The sequence below is a fragment of the Myotis myotis genome, unplaced genomic scaffold, assembly GCF_014108235.1.
Source record: "Myotis myotis isolate mMyoMyo1 unplaced genomic scaffold, mMyoMyo1.p scaffold_m19_p_5, whole genome shotgun sequence".
NCBI classification, from domain to species: domain Eukaryota; kingdom Metazoa; phylum Chordata; class Mammalia; order Chiroptera; family Vespertilionidae; genus Myotis; species Myotis myotis.
Window position 1 is genome coordinate 30,978,884 of NW_023416357.1, and position 23,104 is coordinate 31,001,987.

General features: G+C 40.3%; 1 protein-coding gene across 1 annotated transcript in view; it reads right to left on the reverse strand.

The window, feature by feature from the left end:
- PDE4D (phosphodiesterase 4D) overlaps positions 1–23,104 on the reverse strand; it is a 1,246,395-nt gene that overhangs the window by 994,880 nt on the left and 228,411 nt on the right. The window contains exon 3 of the mRNA XM_036308159.1: positions 1,272–1,406. Coding sequence (XP_036164052.1) covers positions 1,272–1,313 — 42 coding nt within the window. The 5' untranslated portion in view covers positions 1,314–1,406. The remainder of the gene's footprint in view (positions 1–1,271; positions 1,407–23,104) is intronic.

Here is a 23,104-nt window from a genome sequence, read left to right on the forward strand (position 1 = left end):
TAACTTAAATAAGAAAAGCTCAGTAACAGAAAGATGTGTTTGCAGTTTTTTAATTCGTATGCAGGTCACCTCCTTTGCCAATGAGCAACTGTTTAATAATCGAGGGAATTCCAGGCTCCAAGCCATGGCTCTTTATTTTATGTAATAATGCATACAACCAAACACCAACCAATAAAACAAATGAATCTGAATATTCCCTCGGAGTTCATTGAATTTCCTTGATTGGGTATTAAAAACAATCAGTATTCAGTCAAAGAACTGACACACTTCTGGATATATCCCCATTTTAAAGATACCCTATTGGACACACTATACTTTCCTTTCCACATAATTCTGCCTTAGTCACCCTTAAAAGCTGGATGGTAACTACAGGAAGAATTAAAGATGGTCTTAGGCATCACAACAGAATTACTGTTGTAACACAAAGACTCTCCATACTAGAGAAATGTGTTTGCATTTGTGGTTTTTCTGATGCCTTCAAATGAATGTTCCTACGTCACAACTACATCTGTTTGGATGCTTTTTCCCCCTTGGGTAAATGAACAAAGGCACATGTTCTTAGACCTTGCCTGATGGAAATTAACAGTCTACTTTTATCCCTGCCTTGTATAGCTTTGAATTGCTCTATTTGTTTATGCTTTCTTTCATAACTTAATAGAGATCTAAATCATATCACTAACTTGGTACCTTAAGAACGCTCAGTTGGTAATTGGAAATAAAGGGTTAATCTCCTTCAGGGCCCTGAGAATGTTTACTTAAAATACGTTTTAAAGGAGAAGAGAGATTAAAGACATATGCCAGGATAGAAAGCTCCTGAAAGTTATGCCCCACTGATCAAGTATTTGCATTATTCACTGTATACATGAACTTACAGAATGTGATTGATTGAAGTACCTAGTGATGTTAAATTCAATTTATTCTTTTGGACTTACCTACAAAGTTTGATATATAAGACATAAATCTCTTCGGTTTCAATTTTTAATCATATTTCTGCATACACCTCAAAATCAGGGAGTCTAATATCATGCCAGTAGGCTAATGAATGGTAAAGCATAGAAATGGCTAAGAGAGAATTCCCATCAAATGTCAACCGAGTCACATAAATGAACAAATCCTCACTTGTTCATAAGCTGTACACAGTCTGAGAACTAAAAGTGAACCAACGGTTGCTCACAAGCCTGATTATGATAGCACAGTATTAAAATACAAACAGTAAAAAGTTACATGTACACATTTTTACAAAAAAAGAAATGAAAACAAAGGGTACTTACACTTTTGTTCCGAGAAAGCAAATCAGAAGTATTTCTTTGCATGGTGGTGTCTTAAGTAACTCAAACAGGCAATGGTTGTTTCCAACGTCACTGCTCTCACTGCAACAATTATCCACTCAAAAGCCAACTGGCATTCTGAAGAGAAAGGCAAGGAAATGTTTAATCAAGTGTATGATTAACATGTGTGCTTCGAAATACTGTCTTAGAGTAGGACAGTAACTCTTAAATCATTCATCAGAACAGGCTAAAATGATGCTGTGTTCAAAGCAGTAAAAGTGCACCCAAGCAACAGTTCCAAAACAGCTTTTGTTAAATGTTAGTTAGAGATTTCAAGTACCATCTGTTTTCTATTAAATATTCAAGCCTACATTTCTAGTGGCTGAAAAAAAATAGGTATGGTAGCCACAACCTGAAGTTATATGTATGTAATGAAAACACAGACTGTATTGGGTATTTGATAATTCTTGCTGGTACAGCTAGGGACCCCTCAGATTTCCACCAATGGATGGAAGGTAGCTTTGTCCACTGTCGGAGGACTCTTGTCTACATCTGAGAGCCCTCTGACCACTACATCATGGCCTCCTGGCTTATTAGCAATAACCCACAGTACAGTGAGCCATCCCAGTGGCTCTTAAGTAAATTTAGGGAGTTCTCTACCATTTTGACTCAAAGAGATTATAAGGAACGATTTGGAGGAAGTGCTTACCTAGTTAAGCAATAACTAATTTGCAATGAATATTCCAGAGCAGTTGCCACTTGAATGACACACTAGCCTCATAACCTAACCTACACTTTACACTAGACACGAAGAAGGAAATTCTCTGTTCTGATTGGGAAGAAAAAGCAAATAGAATAACCATGGTGCTGTATTCATTCTGATATTCAGCTATATTTGAACATGACTTACAAATTCATAGGGTATATTTGCAAGTGGGTTGAGGTGCCTTTTAGGAAAGAACTCACTCTAAGGCAGTGGTCGGCAAAATGCCACGTGCGGGCGCGCACGTACAGTGCGATTGAAACTTTGTGGCCCATGCGCAGAAGTCGGTATTTTGTGGAAGAGCCACACTTAAGGGGCCAAAGAGCCACATGTGGCTCGCGAGCCGCAGTTTGCTGACCACAGCTCTAAGGGAACATGCCTAACCAAAACTCTGACCTTCTAGATGTGGGCAGGTTCTATAAGGGCAGACTGATTCTAACAACAGCATGTATTCTACCATTTTGGGTTTCTTCTAAGCATCTCAAAAGATTTGTGTCTGAGGTTTATGGAAATGAATAACAGCGATCAAGGTCTGAAGGAGTTTGTTTTGGTAAAATGGTTGAAAAATATCAAAGTGCAGAGCAGTGTGAATTATATAATAATTCAAAAAATAAACAAAATGAAGTGACTGTATGTATTTTTAAAAGCATACACACCAAAAGGAGGGAGGACTCCTTGGAACACAGAACCTCTGTGGGCCCCTGGAGGAGGCCAGCCCTCAACTGCGGGAGGACCCAATGGTTCCCCACGCCAGTGGGAAGGAGCACCAAGCTCTCCAGCAATCAGCAGTGGCACATTCTCAAGGATCAAAGATTTGTTTGGAACAGGAAATCAGTCCTCAAGACTTATAAAAATAAAAGGGCGATATTTTTTAACAAGGCCAGAGACCCCACAATAGCAAGGTAGAGCTAGAATTAGAGAAATAGAGTTTATTATTGCTAAGACTATGCCTAGACACCTAAGAGTATGCTTAGATGCAATGCCCTTAAGGGCAGTGAGGAACAACGTTTTCTTCTGGGGTCAATGAAAATGCTTACCTGAAGTTAGAGAACAATGCATAGTGAGTATGAGTTCCTAGGATACATATGGTTCTTTGAGTGCATATGGATTTTTAAGGGTGTAGGGCTTACTCCTGGGACCCTAACTGACACATTATTCATCTGTGGAAAGAGCTGACCCACAAATACAAAGTTCTCAGCTAGTATACCTCCAGGAATTTAGTCATCTTTACTGATTAGTTCCAATGCCAAGCATTTTATTAGCTCTCAGAAAATGTAAAATTATGTTACTCACCTAGAGCAATTTAAGAAGTGGGCAGAAATAATATAAACTGTGAACTAACTAAATATTCCATACCTGAGGAGGAGGGGATAAAATCTAAATGCTGTAGAAAGCTTACATACTACCAAAGAAAAACTCATTCAAAATATCTCATCACCCATTTAGTATTTAATGAGTACCCTTGGGGGCAACCATGGAAAGGCTGGTTAGAGATGCAATGGTTTTGAGTTAACAAGTGAAATCAGACAAATTATGGATTTGACCTGAGGCTTTCCTAAGTTAATCATATTTTTAACAAATTTATCTTGACATCATTTAAAGACCATCATTAATAGATAATTTCCTATAGGAATTTGTAACATAAAGAAATTGAAAAAGGCAAATGGATTTAATTGAAAAATGAGAGCTGATGGGGTGGCCCTTCTCAGCCTTTATAACTTCCTAGGAGGTACCAGGGCCTCACTATAACAGTGTGGACCTTGGAACCAAATAGGTTAGAACGACAGCTCTTTAATTGCATTCTGTGTAGCTTTAGGTAAGTTACTTAACCTCTCTGAGCTTTCTCCAGACCTGCAAAAGGGAGATGATAATACTCATGCTGTTGCTTGCCGCGTTTAAATGAGTTTTAATGTGTATAAAGTTGTGTCATCACCATCCTTCATTACTACCTTTTTCTTCTGTCAAATGGCAAGCAACGACCACCATCCATTCTTATTGTTTCCTAAAAGTGCCAAACTCCCTCAAATAAGACAAACTTAGGCAGATGCACTTTCATAAGTGCCAAACTCCATCAAATAAAAAACTTAGGCAAATGTACTTTCATTTTTTAAAAATTTATTTATTGACTTGCAAGAGAGAAAGAGGAAGGGAGCGAGAAACTTCAATTGTTGTTGCATTAGGCATTCAGTTGATTCTTGTATGTGCCCTGAACTGGAACTCGAACCCACAACCTTGGCATGCTGGGCTGATGCTCTAACAGCAAATATACTTTCGACTACACAATAAGGAACAATGTGTCCGCTAGGGTCCCAGGAGTAATAAGACACTACACTCATATTAGGGTCATTAACGGAGGGCTTAGTAAAGAGACTATTAAAGAAGATGTGAGTAGAGAAGTGGAACCCACCGAGGATGGTGCAGTTCTTGGACAGCTGATAATGCAGTTCTTACCCCTCCAAGCTGTAGGGACAAGGAGAGGGATGGGCCACCAATACCTAAGAGCAGAGGGTCATAGAGGGAGTGAACTGCCTTGAAAATGGAGATTATTCTCTGGGACACAGCCTTGGGGGACTCTGAAAGGAAGGAGATGAACATGATCTCATTCTGCTGCCTCCTTCTGATCTCCTGCTGGGACTCCCCACTGCAAAAATGCAACAGAGCTTCAGCCTCCGAGGACAGAAAGCCTCCCGGGGCAGGGCAGGAAGGAGAGTGGAGCGGGAGGGGACCTAGAAGAAGTGCCACACACATTTGACCTGATTTCTCTGGAGAGGACTGCACTTTTCTGCTATCTCAGTTCATCATAAGAAAAATATCTATTATTTATCCTTAATCCTCACAGTAACCCTGTGAGGTAGATATCGTTACTCTATTACCCAATTGTGAAAAAGGGGGAAATCAGCTCCAACAAGTTAACTAAATTGCCCAGTAAATAGCAGAGCCAAGATTCAAACTCTATTTGTCTGGCTTCAAAGTCCATGTTTTTTCTACCCTGCCACAGTGCTTAGCTGCCAATATCACGAACCAGTGCATTTTAATTATCAACAAGTGGTAACCTCTGCAAATATCAAAGTTGTGCCTAAGCCAAGGAATGTTTGATTTAAAAGGTTTACTTTCCTCAGGGGGAAGGGAGGGGAGGGTGGGGGTAAGGGAGAGAGATCAATCAAAGGACTTTTGTGCATGCATATAAGCCTAACCAATGGACACAGAAACCAGGGGGGTGAGGCATGGGGGGTGGTGAGGGGCCATGGGGGGGATAAGGACACATATGTAATACCTTAATCAATAAAGAAAAATAAAACAATAAAACAATAAAAGGTTTACTTTCAGGAAGGCAGTCCTACAAATTCCTCCCTCAGCAAAGAGGATGCTGTAAGGCCACAGAAATGCATTCTTCCTCCAGGTGCACTATAAAGAAACCAGGTGAGAGAACACTCACAAATGCAATTTCATTACTACAGGAATTTGCACATAAAAGTTAATTGGGGAGAAGTAGAGTCAGCTCCTGCAGAGGGAACACTTCAGAAATAAAAATGAACAGAGCCGCTGGGTGCAGAAACATTCTGAGAAGAAACCTGAGCTAGAGCACCTGAACAAATCTTGCTGCTGTGATGAAAGGATAAGGGAGTTAAGACAGGTTCTTTCCCAGAGATTAAGGATTTATATAATGGAAAAAGCCCTGGACTGGGCATCAGAAGAAATAAGTTCTACTTTCATCCCAGGGTCATATGCACAAGCTGTATGGTATTAGAAAACTCTTCTTTTTCTTTCTCTGCCATTTGCTTGCTTCTCTGTAGACTGGAGATAAGCCCACCTCACAGGGTTGTTATAAGGATTCATTAGGTGATATCTCAGAAAGTGAAGGGACAGCCTTCACAGGGCACCCTGGGGGAAAGACCATAGGAAACCTCTGCGGTCACCATTAGATCTGGATCAAGAGTCTTTTTTTATTTCTTTATTGATTAAGTTATTACGTATGTGTCCTTATCCCCACATTACCCCCCCCCCCACACACACACACACACACTCATGTCCTCACACCCCTGGTGTCTGTGTCCATTGGTTAGGCCTATATGCATGCATAGAAGTCCTTTGGTTGATCTCTCCGCCTTACCCTCACCCTTCCCTACCTTCCCTCTGAGGTTTAATGCTCTGGTCGATGTTTCTCTGTCTCTGGATCTGTTTTGTTCATCAGTCTATGTTGTTCATTATATTCCATAAATGAATGAGATCATGTGATATTTATCTTTCTCTGACTGGCTTATTTTGCTTAGCATAATGCTCTCCAGTTCCGTCCACGCTGTTGCAAATGGTAAGAACTCCTTCTTTTTTACTGCAGCGTAGTATTCCATTGCGTAGATGTACCACAGTTTTTTAGTCCACTCATCTACTGATGGGCACTAAGCTGTTTCCAAATCTTAGCTATGGTGAATTGTGCTGCTATGAACATAGGGGTGCATATATCCTTTCTAATTGGTGTTTCTAGTTTCTTGGGATATATTCCTAGAAGTGGGAGAATATTATTGACTATATACCCATTTTATATATTGCTTATCAGCTTCATAATAACATGTCTCTGGAAAGGAATTTGATAATAAGTACAAAACTATAATGGTGTTATATGTTTTATATAGTAATTCAGAAAGTAACTTGAAGTACAGAAAGTGCTTTATATTCAAAGGTATTCTTAGCAATGCAACTTATAAAAATGAAAATTTGGAAATATTTTAGATGTCCAACAAGTTAACTAAATAGCCTAGTAAATAGCAGAGCCAAGATTTAGCTAAGGAAATAGTTAACTAAAATATGAGAAACCTCATGATGTATTATGCACTTAAAAATAATATACTATTTTTATTAATATACTATATTTATTAATATAATATATAATAAAATATATTATATTTTAATGATATGAGAAAATGCTTCTGCTATAATGTGAAAAAATAAAATTAATGTGGTATGGATAATATTATCTTATAAAAATTATATAGAGAGAAAAGACTGGAAATAAATATAGGAAAATATTCGTAGTTGTATTTAGATACATTATGAGGGGTTTTGTTCTTCCTTCCACATTCTTTGGCTTCTTAAATTCTCAGCATTTGGGAAAACAAAATACTTAAAAATCAGTAAAGGAAAGTAATTGAGTGAATATAAAACAAGTCATTACTATCTCTTTCTACTTCAGAGTATCCTTTAAGTGCTAAGCTTTTGTTGGTATGATTTTTCCAGGAGGTTGTTGCATTGTCCATTCAGTGGAGTGTCCAACTTCGCTATTTCATACATAGTGTTTGGCTTTGCCTTTTGGGACTCTACTGAATGGGAGAAGGGCTTAGCTCGAAAGGATGGCCAAAAACTAAGTTCTCTCTTGCTAACCCTGCTATTCTATCCTCGTCTCCCACCGTAACCCCCGTAATGGTTACTAGCCAAATAAAATCTTCAGACTCTTCTTCACCTAGAAATTCAAACAGTTATTGAGGTCCCCCTATGCTAGTTTCCAGAAATGCAAAACACATAGAACTCAGATCAACACAAATAATGAACTGAAACAGCAAACAAGAGATTTGAGTTGTGCAGGACAAACAGGAACTCAATCCATAAAATATTTCCATGTGTTTTATAGAGAAAAAATGAAATGGGGAGGATATGTCTGTCACAATTTGCAACAGAAAAATTCATAAAATGAATTAATAATTGCTTTCTTTATCTAGGTTTACCTTCAATAAGCTTTGAACTGTTCGAGCCTCTTCTCTATGTCTTCCTTAACATTGAATCAAAAATTGTACCTCAGCTTCCTGTCTCACCCCATCTCACTTTTTCTTACCTCCTTGAGAGGATGAAGGAATTTCTCCTGAGAGGATGAAGTATTTTTCTACCCATGTTCAGTCGTGTCTTCTACTTACTATCTTCCCTCCCCCTATCTGCTCTATCTTTCTGGCTCCTTCCTCTCATACTCTCACTACTGTCTCCATAATGTCTCCTCTTGTAAAAAAATTATATTCTCTCCACTCCAAATATCATTCCCTCCATAATCAAGTTATTTGAAAGTATTGTCTATTGCTTTCTCCACCTCCTTACTCCTACCCTCTATCCATCAATCCATTGCAACCTGGTTTTGCTCTTTCTACAACTTCTTTCTAAAAATTCTTGACCGTCATATTGCCAAATATAACAAACTCTTCACAAATTCTTTTAATAGACTTTACAATTATAATATTGGAAATGTTTTTTCTAGAAACTCTCTCCTCCCTTGTCTTCTGTGATATCACTCTCTGCTGGTTCAGATTGCTTAACTTCTTTCTACTCTATGGGGATCTTCTTGTGTTCTCTCCTTAAATGTGAATAAAACCACTGCTCTTACTCTTCTTCTCAAACATGACTGCATACCAAAGTTACCTAGGGAATTCTATAAAAATCAGATTTCTGACCCTCCACTAATGAATCAGAATTTCCAGGAGAGTTCCAGAGGAATCTGTTTTTCATCAGTTCTCTAGGTAATACTCATGAAGCTTACAGAGCACCATATTATTGATTGGCACTTGAAAATCTCTGCTCTACATTATATCCCTGGGCAATCCATTAGTGTTCATTGTTTGATCTGCTAAATGTTTGCTAATAATACATATAGGTATGCAAATAATGTATATGTATATATCATACTTGATTTCTCCTGAGCTTTCAAATTTTTGCATTCAGAAGCCTGCCAGAGATCTCCACTTAGAAGACCCACAAGTATCTCAAATACAACCTGTCCATATATGAACTCAACATTTTTTCTTTCTTCACTAGTAAATATGTTCCTTCTCTTATTCTCTCTTTCTCAGTTAATGGTACCAACATCCACCCAAACCAAAATCCTGAGACTCTCCAACTCCCTGATTACCCATACCCAGTCAGTGATCACATCCTGCTATAGGAAATATTTCTCAGCTTCATCTTCTCTTTGCAAGTATACTGCCAATACCCTTTTTCAGACTTTTACCTACCTATTTCAGGTACCTCCTAATAGGAACCTCCTGTCCTCATTACTGCCTATTTATCCTTCTATAATTTGTATTTTCCTCATTTGCTATACTGAACCCCATGCTGTTTCCCACATCTAAGTCCTTGTTCTTTATTGTTTCTTTCTCTTCCTCTTCCTCAGATCCACTTCCTCCATCTTCACTTACCTACTCCTACTTCAACACTCAGCTGAGATGTCATCTCCTCCTGAGTTTCTTGATTCTCCCAATATCCTCAGCCCAACCCCCTTTGCAAGCCTGAACCAAAGTCTTTCTATAATGCCTTCTGAATGCTCCCAACAGTGTATTTGTCAAATATACTGAAATGTTCTGTATCTCACTGCCACTGCTACCCTGGACTCTAAGACCCTTGAGAGAAGAAAACATTTTACGTGTATATATATATAATCACAATGTAACATATGCTCAATAAATTTTTACTGAATTCTGCCAAATTGAACTGCTTCCCTTGACTAGAATTACGAGAAGGAAAGCACATTTTGTCTCTAGACTAAAAAGAATCAAATATTTTTCTTTGTAGCTTATACTCATACAAAACCATCAGTCTATTCCCTTCTCCTCCCCCAGAATGATAACAGCAGTCCCTCTTACTCACTCAATAGACATTTACTAGGCACTTGTGGTAAGCAATGAACTGTGCTAGGGTCCAGGGATGAAAAGATAAATATGATAAAATCTCTCTCTACAAGTAGCTCATAGACTAGTGGGGGAGAAAGACAAATAGCACAACGCACCAAGTGCTGTGACAGAGGCTCAGAATAGCTGGTGTGGGACCCAGAGGAGGCAGAAAGTGATTCATACACCTAATGGCTTCAAAGCCTATTCTGAGTTATTCCGCTCTTGCGAACACTTTGCTTTAAGTTGTTCAAATGCCATTTCATGTATTGATGTTGTTTCCCAAGTAGAGGGAAAAGAACACGAAAGTAGGGACTAACAGTTCCTTTCATCTTGTTTGCACATCTGGTCAGACCTCTGTGCCTGCAGAAGAGGTGGTCATAGAAGTCCACACCCACAAAGTGTTTCGTAATGTCGTTAAATGAATAATATGCAGGTGATCACACTTATATAAGAGAACATAAGCCCCTTTTGATGTCAGTACAAATTTATTATGAAATAACTGACATTTTCAAAAATAAACTACATCATTTGGCTCCCAGGTAGGCCAATTCTTCAGTTCCAAGGGTATGGAAATGCCAAAATACCCTCTCTTTCAACGCTCTCCTTGACCAGTATTTCAAAATGGTCAAGCTGAGTCATTTAGCAGCAAATAAATTACATTTCTTTCTAAAATTCCATGCTTTGTAACTTTTCCCCCACCTGAAATAATTGCAGCTCTCCACAACACAACTCTTCACCCAAATAAAAGGTCAGGGACTTTCCATTTCATCTCTCACAAATGAGAATACTCCGCTCTGGTTTGAGTTTCCTGCTGCAGCAAGAACAGTTACAACAGAAGCTTCTTTTCAACGACTTTCCTCACCATATCCTCCCACGGCCGCATTATGGTGCCCTTCCAGGCCAGGGCAGTGGGAGGTGACAGGAGCAGTTTTGTCCTGTGAATCATAGGCCAGCGTGGTGCATAGTCTGCTGGCCTGAGGCTCAAGATGGAAGGAGCCTCCTATGGGATGTGTCATCGCCTGCTAAGTTATAATACATTCATTGAGAGCCTCAGGACAAAACCCCGAGTCACCATGAGGGAAAACAAACTGATGGCAAGACAAACCCCACAAAATCTCTGGTTTAAACAGCTCACTACCTACAAAACCTCCAGGTTGGCGTTCACTGAAGCATTGTGGCTTTTTTTCTTTTTCAATACTTCTCCCCCCCATATGGGATTAAAGTCTTCCATTTGAGTACTTTTAAATGTGAGAAGTGTTTAAATGGCATTATCACTGAAGGCTATGGGATGTAGGCACAAAATGTAATTTAAAAATCAGGCATTACAAAGCATAATCAGTACTTTCCATCATGAGGTGAGCTCAGTTCTAAATATGAACCATTCTAGACCGAGCCGGTTTGGCTCAATGGATAGAGCATCGGTCTGCAGACCAAAGGGTCCTGCATTAGATTCTGGTCAAGGGCATGTACCTTGGTTGCAGGCTCCTTCCCAGCCCAGGCCATGGTCGGTGCTCAGGAAGGAGGCACCCAACTGATGTGTTTCTCTCACATGGATGTTTATCTCTGTCTTTTCCTCTCTCTTCCACTCTCTCTAAAAATCAATGGGAAAATATCCTCGAGTATAGATTAACAAAAAAATAAAATGTGAACCATTCTACCTCCCTAGTTAAACAAACAAACAGAAAGCATTATGTAGATGATAGATAGATAGATAGATAGATAGATAGATAGATAGATAGATAGATGAATAGATAGATAAGAGAGACACAGACAGAAAAAAAAGGAGCTGGGGATGGGGAGAGGGACATATATCCATATCATAGATTCTGAATTCTATTATGTACCTCTTCTTAGTCTAAGCTCTAGAAGCAAAACTATCATTTCTTTTTTTTTTTTTTTTTATGAGGAATTAAACATTTAATAAGACACAATGACTGCCAACATAAAGTTGATAAAGTGGTAGGGAGCAAAAATAAGTATTTACACATACACACAAAGATACATCCCCACACAAATATAAACAAAAAGATAGATTCCACAAAAGGGTAGTAAACATCTACAATAATAAAAGCGTAATATGCTAATTAGACCGGACATCCTTTTGGACGACCTTCAGGACAAAGCCAGGGCTGCAAGGAAAGCCAGGATCCAGGGTGCCTGCTGGCGGCCGGAGGGAAGCCCAGGTCCTGGGTGCCAGAGGGAAGCTGATGCTGGCAGCCAGGGGAAGGAAGACCTACTCTTGCATGAATTTCATGCATTGGGCCTCTAGTAATACCATAAAATTATAGAAGAGTAATCACAATTACACAGCTGAGGAATTATGCCTAGAATATAAATTATGAGCAGACACTAATTGTTCATATCATTTTTTAAAACTTTAAAATTTTAGAATAAATTTAGATTTATAGAGAAGTTGCCAAAATAATACAGAGACTTCCTGTATACCCAGCTTCCCCTAATGCAGTGGTTCTCAACCTTCTGGCCCTTTAAATACAGTTCCTCATGTTGTGACACAACCATAAAATTATTTTCGTTGCTACTTCATAACTGTAATTTTGCTACTGTTATGAATTGTAATGTAAATATCTGATATGCAGGATGGTCTTAGGGGACCCCTGTGAAAGGGTTGTTTGACTGCCAATGGGGTCGTGACCCACAGGTTGAGAACCGCTGCCCTCATGTCAATATCTTTTATCCTATTGGTATATTTGTAAAAACTAAGAAAAATGCCCTTTACTAAACCAAAACTTTATGTGGATTTCACTGGTTTTCCACTAATGTGTTTTTTTCTGTTCCAGGATTCAATCCCAAATACATCATATTTGGGATATAAGTAATTTTAATTCATAACTTCTAAACTCAGTTATAATTCTTGATAGAGGTTGTATATTAAGATAAAGTTTGCTTCTAGACTCCAAAATGCCTCATGTTTCAAATTCTTTTTTTTTGTTTTTTTTTTGGAAGCAAAACTATCATTTCTAAGTTATTATGAGCCAGATCCTTTCAGATGTCCCTTTTTAAACCAGCACACCCCTTTGTTCTTTAGTTGCTTTCATTCATCAATTAGCAATAAATTCTGCTTTTAATCTTATTGCAAAATTTACATTGTGAACAGCCCCCTTAAGAAAAATTACAACTGAATTTTTTAAGACCTAGTAATACTATTGTTTTCATTATATAGGATACAATGAGAAGTTGGGGGAAAATAAGCCAGTTACAGATAAAAGAGACTAGGGCAGTTGGCAAGGCATCATGCAGATCTTACTTAAGGCATGTGTGTGAAAGTTTTTCTAATGGGTTTTCAATAGAACAACTTTTATCCTAGCATCAAGTAACTCAGTACCCTCAAGCTATCATTTCTTCCTGATTAACAATTGCTACCCAAGGAGTCACTGCTTGCTGACTATATCAACAGAAGAAAAACAAGGCATAAAATGAAAAAGTTCAATGTTAATTAAAAGAAACATAAACAAGGACATTAACACAACCAAGAAACCAAAGACCAGAAGTGAAAACCCAAACCTATCAGTGCTCTGCTTCGTAGGAAATGACAACCTATTAGCATCTGTCAAGGGAATGAGCCCACTGTGGTGGAGTCATTAACACACACAGAGTAAAAATGCACATGTCTCTTAGTTTTAGTTGGAGCCAAGGACCAAACGATTAATCAAGTGTAAGAAGCAGTTGTTCTTCTATGTTAAAATTAAAACGAAAGCAGAAAAGAAGCTGGACAACAAATGTAGATATTTTTTCCTGTTCAGGCTTTTTACTATTTACAATTTTATTATGGCATTAAAGGTAACAAAGTCAAGACCTATTAAGAAGTAGTTATAAGATTCTCCTGCCATGCAAGAGTCATTTTCAATGTATTCTTTCTCTTTCATAGTCAAGGTATATTAGGGAGACAGAATCACACCAACTCCTTCAGCTGAGTACCTTTTTATTTAAAATATTTTCAACCTTTTGTAGTTCATCCCATTTTAAAGAAGAAATTTTAAGATATTATCTGAAGAAGAAGAATTTATATTAGAAATGTTTGTTTGGAGAAGAAAAGAAAAAAAAGCAAAGTGAATTAGTAGAATATTAGAATTTTGGAATTAGTCATACCTGGATTTAAATTCTGTTTTGGCCACTTTCAGATTTGGTGGCCCTGAGGAAGTTATGTAAGCCTTTTGAATGTCAAGTTCATGGGCCATATAACAATTGAAACTCACACTACAGGGCTACAGTGCAGACTAAATGATGGGCTGACGGTCAGCATAAACTAAGCACCACACCTGGATCAAAGAAGGTGTCCCTTCAATGCTAGATTTTATTTTTACTTTGTTTACCCTGTACTCTAATAAGCAAGCACTGGGTTTTTAGGAGACTTGGATTTTACTAATGCTACAAAACTATTTCATTTAAAAAATGGACTCTTCCCCCTTGTGCACTGTTGGTAGGAATGCTGATTTTTGCAGCCACTATGGAAAACAGTGTGGAGATTGCTCAAAAAACTAAAGATGAAACTGTTTTATGACCCAGCAATTCTGCTTCTGGGTATATATTCAAAGAAATCCAAAACACGAATTCAAAAGCTTATATGCACCCTTATGTTCACTGCAGCATTATTTATAATAGACAAGATATGGAAGCAACCTAAGTGTGAGTCAATAGATGAGAGGGTAAAAAAAGCTGTGATACATATATACAATGGAATATTACTCATCCATAAAAAAATGAAATCTACCATTTATGACAGTATGGATGAATCTAAAGGGTTAAGTGAAATTATGCTAAATGAAATAAGTCAGACACAGAAAGACAAATACCATATGATTTCACTTATATGTGGAATCTAAAGGACAAAATTAATGAACGAAAAAAATAGAAACAGACTCATACATGCAAAGAAGAAAGTGATGGTTGCCAGAGAAGAGGGGCGCTAGGAGACTGGGTAGAAAAGGTGAAGGGATGAAAATATAAAAATTGGTAGTTACAAAATAGTTGCAGGGTTGTAAAGTACAGCATAGGGAATATAGTCAATAACACTGTAATAATTATGTATGGTTATAGGTACATACTGGAAGTATGGGGAGGGGGAGACACTTTGTAAAATATATGATTGTCTAACCATTATGCTGAAACTAATCTATATATATGAAAGCCTAAGTGACTGTTATGACCAGATGGCTGGTCAACTGGACAACTGGTCGATATGACAATGCACTAACCACCTGGGGGCAGATGCTCAATGCAGGAGCTGCCTCCTGGCGGTCAGTGCACTCCCACAGCCAACTTCCTGCAGCCGGCCAACATCCTACAGCCCCTCACCTCCCCCCACCCCTGGCCAGCCAGGCTGATCAGCCCTGATTGGCCTCATCTCTGGCCAGGCCGAGGGCCCCCACCCATGCATGAATTCATGCACCGGGCCTCTAGTACAAAAACTATTGAATGTAACCTGTAATTGAAAAATACATTTTTTCTAAAAATGAACTCTTCCCAGGATTATTATTCTGCATTTGCTCTGGCACAGAATGAGAGGAGCCTGTCCTAATTGTCAGGACACTCAAGTGCAGTACAAGATTTAATCTTTAGTTTCTGTGTCCAGGCATAAGCTCTTCCATGGCCTTCTGTAAGGTCAAATGAATGTTTCAAACCTTACATCCAGGGGTTTGAAATTCTTTTCACCTTGATGCTTCCTTCTTCAAGTACACATTGAATGAGCTTCATCATGAAACAACACTTTTCCAGCAAGAAGTTAATTGTCATACTCACTCTCAGTTGCTAGCACTAAGCAACTACAACATTTTTCAGCAAATCTTACAGGCCCTGAGTATAGAGAAAGGACAAGCAAAGAATCTTGACACACAGAAGAAAATTCACCTCAGTTCACCATGATCCCCATGATTACTCAAAAGCTGCTCAGAGCTTGATTGCTCTAATCGAAGCTGGTGCTGAATCGCTGCCATTCATGAGGTACCCATCTGGCACCTGAAATTAGATTTTCTTTCCTCTTTATTCATAATGATGATGAGGGATAGAGGCACATAACAGCAAAACCCTTAAAGATTGCATTTCTAACAGATTAATTTCTTAGTGAAAATGGAAAATGGCAGTTTCTTCTCTAAGGATCTTACGATCTTTTATCACCTAATGGTTTATTAGCTCAATTTTTCAAAATGGCAATGACACCTGAAAAGCTGGAGTTTCATCTTTAAAAATCTCTTTAATTCACTGAAAAAGTAATATAAACTAAAGCATATATGCCGGAAGCCGGTCCATCCTTGCTGCTTGACACAGTCGCTGCAGGAAAGAAACATCTGCACAGCATATGTTTCAAGGGACCTGGCATATATAGCATACTGTTCTTAATATGTTTGCTCCCCTTAGCGCTGTGTGTTTTAACCAAGGTCACCTCTCCAAGAAAGGTTGTTTCCCCAGGTAGGAATTTTTCCCTGAAGTCAGGGAGGGGATGCCTCTCCTAGAAAGGTTGTTTTCCCAGGTAGGAATTTTTCCCTGAAGTCAGGGAGGGGATGAAACTCCTTAACTAAGTGCCAGGCGGGTAGTTAATCACTACAAACAATCATGCTTAAGCTACATAATCTTTACTCCCTGGAATGGAGATAAGAAACGCCCTAACCTTTGTAATAGAAATTGACAGGATTAAAATCAACTGGTATAAATACGGATGTAACAAGACAATAAACAGCAGAACTTCACTGGAGATCCAGACCAGAACTTGGCTGGAGATCCTGGCTAGAGATCCTGGCTAGGCTGCTGATCAACTGAACGCTGTCTCCGTGTCCTTCCTTCTTCGCCGACTCCGTCTACACCTTTGGGGACCCCTGGACCTGCTGGGGTTGGACTCCGGCATCTGGCGCCCGAACAGGGTTCCCTTAGGTAAGTCTCCCCGTATTTGGGACGGATAGGACTGCACCGTAGGGTGCTTCAGACCCCCCCTATAGAGGATAAGTAGGGTAAGCGGGTAGTTAGTACAGAACTTAGATTGACAAGATGGGTCATACTGAGTCTAAAGAAAAAAGACTCTGTATTAATCTTTTAACGCATATGCTTGCTAGCAGAGGAGTTAAGGTTACTCCCAGTCAGACAGAAAGTTTTATAGAAGACGTATGTGAATGGCTTCCTGAGGATGGAACTGTTAATTTAGAAACTTGGACTAAAGTAGGAGAGCAATTAAAGAACTATTACAGCTACCATGGATCTGAGAAGGTCCCGGCAGTTACCTCTTCTCTCTGGAATTCAATTTGTGAAACCTTGGCACCAGAGGCAAAAACGGTTGAACTTTCTCAAAATTTAAATAGTCCCTCGGCTCCACCCAGAGAGGATACATCATCATTGTCTCCAGCTCAATCTAAAAGCAATTTAGCTATGCCTAGTGATCGGGAGGAGAATAAATATCATAAACATGACCATTGGTCCTTTCCAGTCAGTAGAGAGGAGAATGGCCCTCCCATTCAAAACAGGCTCCCCAAATTAGAAAGGAAGCCTAAACCAGGTCCTGTGGCTCCTATGAGCTCCATGTCTAAATTTCAAAGGGCCATAAGAGAAGCTGAAGCTAATGGAGATCTTGAATTCTCACTCTGCTTCCCAGTTACATATGAGAATGAGTCTGGTGGGAATAGAAACCCCACCTTGGAGCCTATACCTTACAAAGTACTTAAAGAATTAAAATTGGCCTGCTCTGAATATGGACCTCTAGCTCCTTACACACAAACCTTGGTAGAAACCCTAGCCAGTAAATGGATGACTCCTTATGATTGGTCACAGGTTTGTAAATCCTGTCTCTCAGGAGGCGATTACTTATTATGGAAAACTGAATATGAAGATCTTGCTAAGAAAGCTGTAGCCACTAGCGAAAAAACCAGAAAAGGAATAACCCTAGACATGATATTAGGAGAAGGTGATTTTAACACGGCTGAGGAGCAAATGAATATGCCCACAGAGGCACTTACCAAAGTAACCAGTTGTGCAGTAAGTGCCTGGAAATCCCTACCTTATACGGCAGGAGAAACAACCACCCTTACAGAGGTTAAACAGAAGGTCGAGGAACCATATCAGGATTTCCTTTCTCGCCTCATGCAGGCAGTCAAGAGAGTAATCAATAACAAAGAGGCAGCCGATATCCTAATCAAACAACTGGCTTTTGAAAATGCTAATAATACCTGTCAGGCTTTATTAAGGCCGATTCGCAGAACAGGAACTATAAATGATTTTATAAAACAGTGTGCTGATGTAAGTCCAGCATTTATACAGGGTGTAGCTATAGCTGCAGCTCTCAAAGGGGAGACATACCCTCAATATGTACAGGCTATAGGACAAGCCAGCAATACTACAGGTAATAAAAGAAATATGAACTGCTACTCTTGTGGCTTATCTGGGCACTTTAGCAGAGAATGCCCAAATAAAAATAATAATACTCAGGCCAGATGGCAAGCTCCTCGACAGCCTGGAAATACATTAGGGAATAATATTAATCCTCCAAAAACCGTTTGTCCCCGATGTCAGAAAGGATTCCATTGGGCAAAGGAATGTAGATCAAAATACCATAAAAATGGTCGGCCTTTAAACTCTACAAATAGCTCCCAAGGAGGTTATATCCCATCACCTCAATCGGGAAACTTGAGAAGGGGCCAGCCCCAGGCCCCTGCAATAATAGGGGCATCAACCTTCAACCCCTTTGCAAATTTCGATCAGTCAGTGACCTCTTCAGGGCAACCCCAGGCAGTGCAGGATTGGACCTCCACTCAACCACCCATGCAGTACTAACCCCAGACTCGCCAGTAGCAGCCATTCCTACAGGAGTGTCTGGGCCACTGCCTGAGGGAACTGTAGGTTTAATATTAGGACGGTGCTCCACCTCGTTACAGGGGATCTTAGTCATCCCAGGAGTTGTTGATGCAGACTACACAGGAGAAATACAGATTTTACTTTCCCCACCCACCACAACTATACAGATTCAGCCCAACCAGAGAATTGCCCAATTAATCCTGTTACCAATACATAAAATAGGGACAGCTGTTACCCAGGAAGCTAGAGGGGCCGGAGGCTTTGGATCTAGTGATGCAGCATTTTGGATACAAGAAATCCATGCTACTAGACCTACAAAAATTTTACAAATTCAGGGAAAACCAATTGAAGGTCTGTTGGATACAGGAGCAGATGTTTCCTGCATAGCAGGGAAGGATTGGCCCTCTTCATGGCCCACGCACACCACCTCCACTTCCCTAGTAGGACTAGGCAAGGCATCTAATGTGAAAAAGAGTTCTCAGATTTTAACTTGGGCTGATGAAGATCAACATTCAGGAACGTTCTGTCCCTATGTAATTACGACTATCCCCTTTACATTATGGGGAAGAGATATCTTGTCTCAAATGGGAGTTGTATTATATAGCCCCAGTGATAGAGTAACATCACAGATGCTAGACACGAGATTTAATCCAGGAAAGCGATTAGGAAAGGAAAGTAATACCTCACACTCCTCGACAGGATCTGTAATTGGGGCCATTGCCCTTAGGACTGCTGATCCCATAGTCTGGAAATCGTCACAACCAGTATGGGTTGAGCAATGGCCCTTAACATCTGAGAAAATATCAGCAGCCCGACAATTAATTGATCAGCAATTAGCAGAGGGACATATAGAGCCATCAAATAGTCCCTGGAACACACCCATATTTGTAATAAGAAAGAAATCAGGCAAGTGGAGACTTTTGCAAGATCTAAGAGCCATAAATGCCACCATGGAAGATATGGGCTCCTTACAACCTGGATTGCCCTCCCCTGTGGCAATTCCACAGGAGTATTGTGTTGTTGTTATTGATTTACAGGATTGTTTTTTCACTATACCTCTTCACCCAGCTGATTGTCAAAGATTCGCATTCAGCATACCATCAGAAAACTTTAAACAGCCTTATCAGAGATACCAATGGAAGGTTCTCCCACAAGGGATGAAAAATAGTCCTACATTATGTCAAAAGTTTGTAGATCAGGCATTGCAAGTTATTAGAAAGAAATTTTCAGATCTATATCTTATTCATTATATGGATGATATTTTACTAGCTCATAAAGATCGGGCTACTTTACAGGAAATTCTTACTCAGACCATCCTTGCTTTAGAAGAACATGGTCTAAAAATAGCCCCAGAAAAGATTCAGACTGAACCTTCTTTTTCATACTTAGGCAGAATATTACATACCTCTACTATCACCCATCAGCCTCTACAATTAAGAAAAGATCATTTAAACACATTGAATGATTATCAGAAACTATTAGGTGATATCAACTGGGTCAGGCCATATCTAAAAATAACCACTCTTGACTTAAAACCTCTATTTGACATTTTAAAGGGAGATTCTAACCCTAAGTCTCCCCGACAATTAACTGTAGAAGGAGAAAAGGCTATAGCAAAAATAGAACAGGCCATCAATAAACAGCAACTACAGTATCTAGATTATTCCAAATCTTGGGCCTTAATTATTCTAGCCACTAAATATACTCCTACAGGATGCTTGTGGCAGGAAGGACCATTAGAATGGATACATTTACCTGTCACTCCTAGGAAGATTGTACCACCCTATCCCTCCCTAGTGGCCACTCTCATTATCAAAGGTAGACGACGCAGTATCGAACTCTTTGGAAGAGAAGTTACTGAGATAATAATACCTTATAAAAGAGAACAATTAGACACACTATTACAATTTGAAGAAGAGTGGCAAATAGCTATAGGTAACTTCCCAGGACAAATTTTACATCATTTGCCAAGATCACCTATATTGCAATTTCTCTCCCTACATCCGTTTATATTTCCTATCAAATGTTCAAAAGAACCATTATCACCTCCTGCCTCCTTAGTATTCACAGATGGTTCCTCTAATGGTAGGGCAGTAACAATCATTGACTCAATAACCCATGTTCAACAAACTCTAGAGACGTCAGCTCAGAGAACAGAGCTTTTGGCAGTCATTTATGCTTTTGAACAATTGCAACAGGTTCCCTTTAACTTGTACACTGACTCTCAATATATAGTTAAATTATTTCCTCATATTGAGACCGCCTCTCTCCCACAAGGAAGAACAGCCATTTTCTCTTTGTTAACTCAGCTACAAACTTGCATTCACAAATGAGAAAAGGCTTTCTATATTGGACATATTAGAGCTCATTCCTGCCTACCAGGACCCTTAAGCGAAGGAAATTATCAGGCGGATTTACTAACTCGCCCAGTAGTTTGTACAGCTCTAGAAGAAGCCCGGCGGTCTCATGCCATTCACCATCAAAATGCTTCTGCTCTCCGTCTATATTATCGCATATCTAGAGAAGCTGCTCGAAGTATTGTGCGTGACTGCGGCCATTGTCCTACTCATTTTCCTAGCCCTGTTACTGGAGTTAATCCAAGAGGACTTAGACCCTGTGACTTATGGCAGATGGATATTACTCATGTCCCATCTTTTGGCAAACTTTGCTATGTGCATGTTTGTATTGATACCTTTTCTCATGTTATCCTTGCTTCTGCACGTACAGGAGAAGCCTTTAAAGATGTAAGTCAACATCTATTCCAATGCTTTTCCTACCTAGGAATACCAAGGGCACTTAAAACTGACAATGGGCCTGCCTATACCTCTAGAGCTTTTAAAAACTTATGCTCTACATTCGGCATCGCACATACTACAGGAATACCCTACAATCCTCAAGGCCAAGCAATAGTAGAAAGGGCTCACCAAACTTTAAAAACACAAATTAAAAAATTACAAGAAAATGAGTTTAAATATTCCTCTCCTCATCATGTTCTACAACATGCTCAATTTGTAATTAATATACTAAATGTAGATTCTGAAGGAAATTCCCCGATGTACAGGCATTGGAACCCTGATCTAACTAAACCTAAAGCCCTCGTCAAATGGAGAGACTTGCTTACAGGAGCCTGGAAGGGACCTGATGTACTTTTAACCCAGGGGAGAGGATATGCTTGTATATTTCCACAGGACGCAGACTCACCTGTGTGGATTCCAGACCGTCTAGTCCGACCTTATGTCTCACCGCCCGCCATCTCTGCCTCATCATAGCACACCTGACCAGTGCCCGTCTGCAGCAGATGTGCAGCCCTGAGCTGGAACAATCTGTCCATTGGGAGGATCACATGTGCCTCCGTTTTGTCTTTCCACATGTCCCAGCTTTGCCCCACATCTCCTTTCTTTTTTTCTTTTTTTAAAATCTAACTACTTGTTTGCTGGTTCTTTGGCCTTTCTCCTTCTTTCCTGAACACAGCCTTTTCTAGAATCTCCCTATCCTACTGTTCCAGGAAGGGCATCTCCCTTTTATGCCGTGACTAGGGGTGTTTGGTATATGCCCCATACATGGAGTTGTCTTGGGCCAAGAGCCTGACATCCTGGGCTGAGAAAGCCCTGTTCCAGGACTCTCCTTTGTCCTGTATTGGCCCCTCTTACCCTTGTGTCAAGAGGGACCCTCTTCTTACAATCCAATTGCCCATAGCTGTTGCCTGAGCTCTCTGTTCATGCTGAGATTGAAGCCTCATGGTGGCTGGTACCATGGATCTGTCTCTGGCCCAATGGCGTAAGCTGGGCCCTCTCTAGAGAAGAAACCTGAGTTCCCTATGATCAATGCCAGAGCCCCGCCAGCAGGCGAGGGAATCCAAAGGCAGTTGCTGGGCATGGAGGCCAGAGGGACATAGGCTATCAAGGAGACAAAACTGAACCTCACATCACCCTACTTGGCCCAGAGATGGCTGGTAGTCAACGACGGGTAAGACTCCACAGGGTGGGGCAACCTAAGACAGGCACAGTCGGGGGCCAGTAGGAGAAAACTTGGGGTGCAACAAAGGTGGGGCACAGACCCCCCTCCCCAATGGTGCAGGGGCTTGAACACTCGGCCCTTCTGAGGAAGGTCTCCTGTCCCCATGGCTGCTTCCTGCTTCCCATGCCCAGCTCAGATCGGGACCCAGGTAAAGACAGAGACTGGCTGACAGCAGCTGCCCTCTCACTGCAACAGGACTTGTTTCCCATTTCTACCTTGGACCACAGGGAAAGGGGCAGCTGAAGGAAAGGGCTGTGTCAGGATGCTGCATTCTGCCCTTTCTTCTCCCTCTTTTTTCTAAACACTTCCATGCCTTGTAGTTCTGTTGCTTTCTCTTCTTTTTCTCTCTACTACCCTCCATCTTCCATATCAGCTGACCCAGAGGGCACAGCTTACTCCTCCTCGGACACCGACACCACCATCAACCACGGCCCTGATGGACCCTTTGATGCAGCCCTTCAACTCGCTGACGCTTCGGGAAGCCCGTCGCCAGTGATGCCGCCTGCTAGCCAGACCAACAAAGACAATCAAACCAACAACTTGAGGACAGCTGTAATCCCTTGACTGAAGAGGCTGGCAACCTTCTACAGGAATGGGGCTCCTTGTGCACTCCATCCACTATGTTT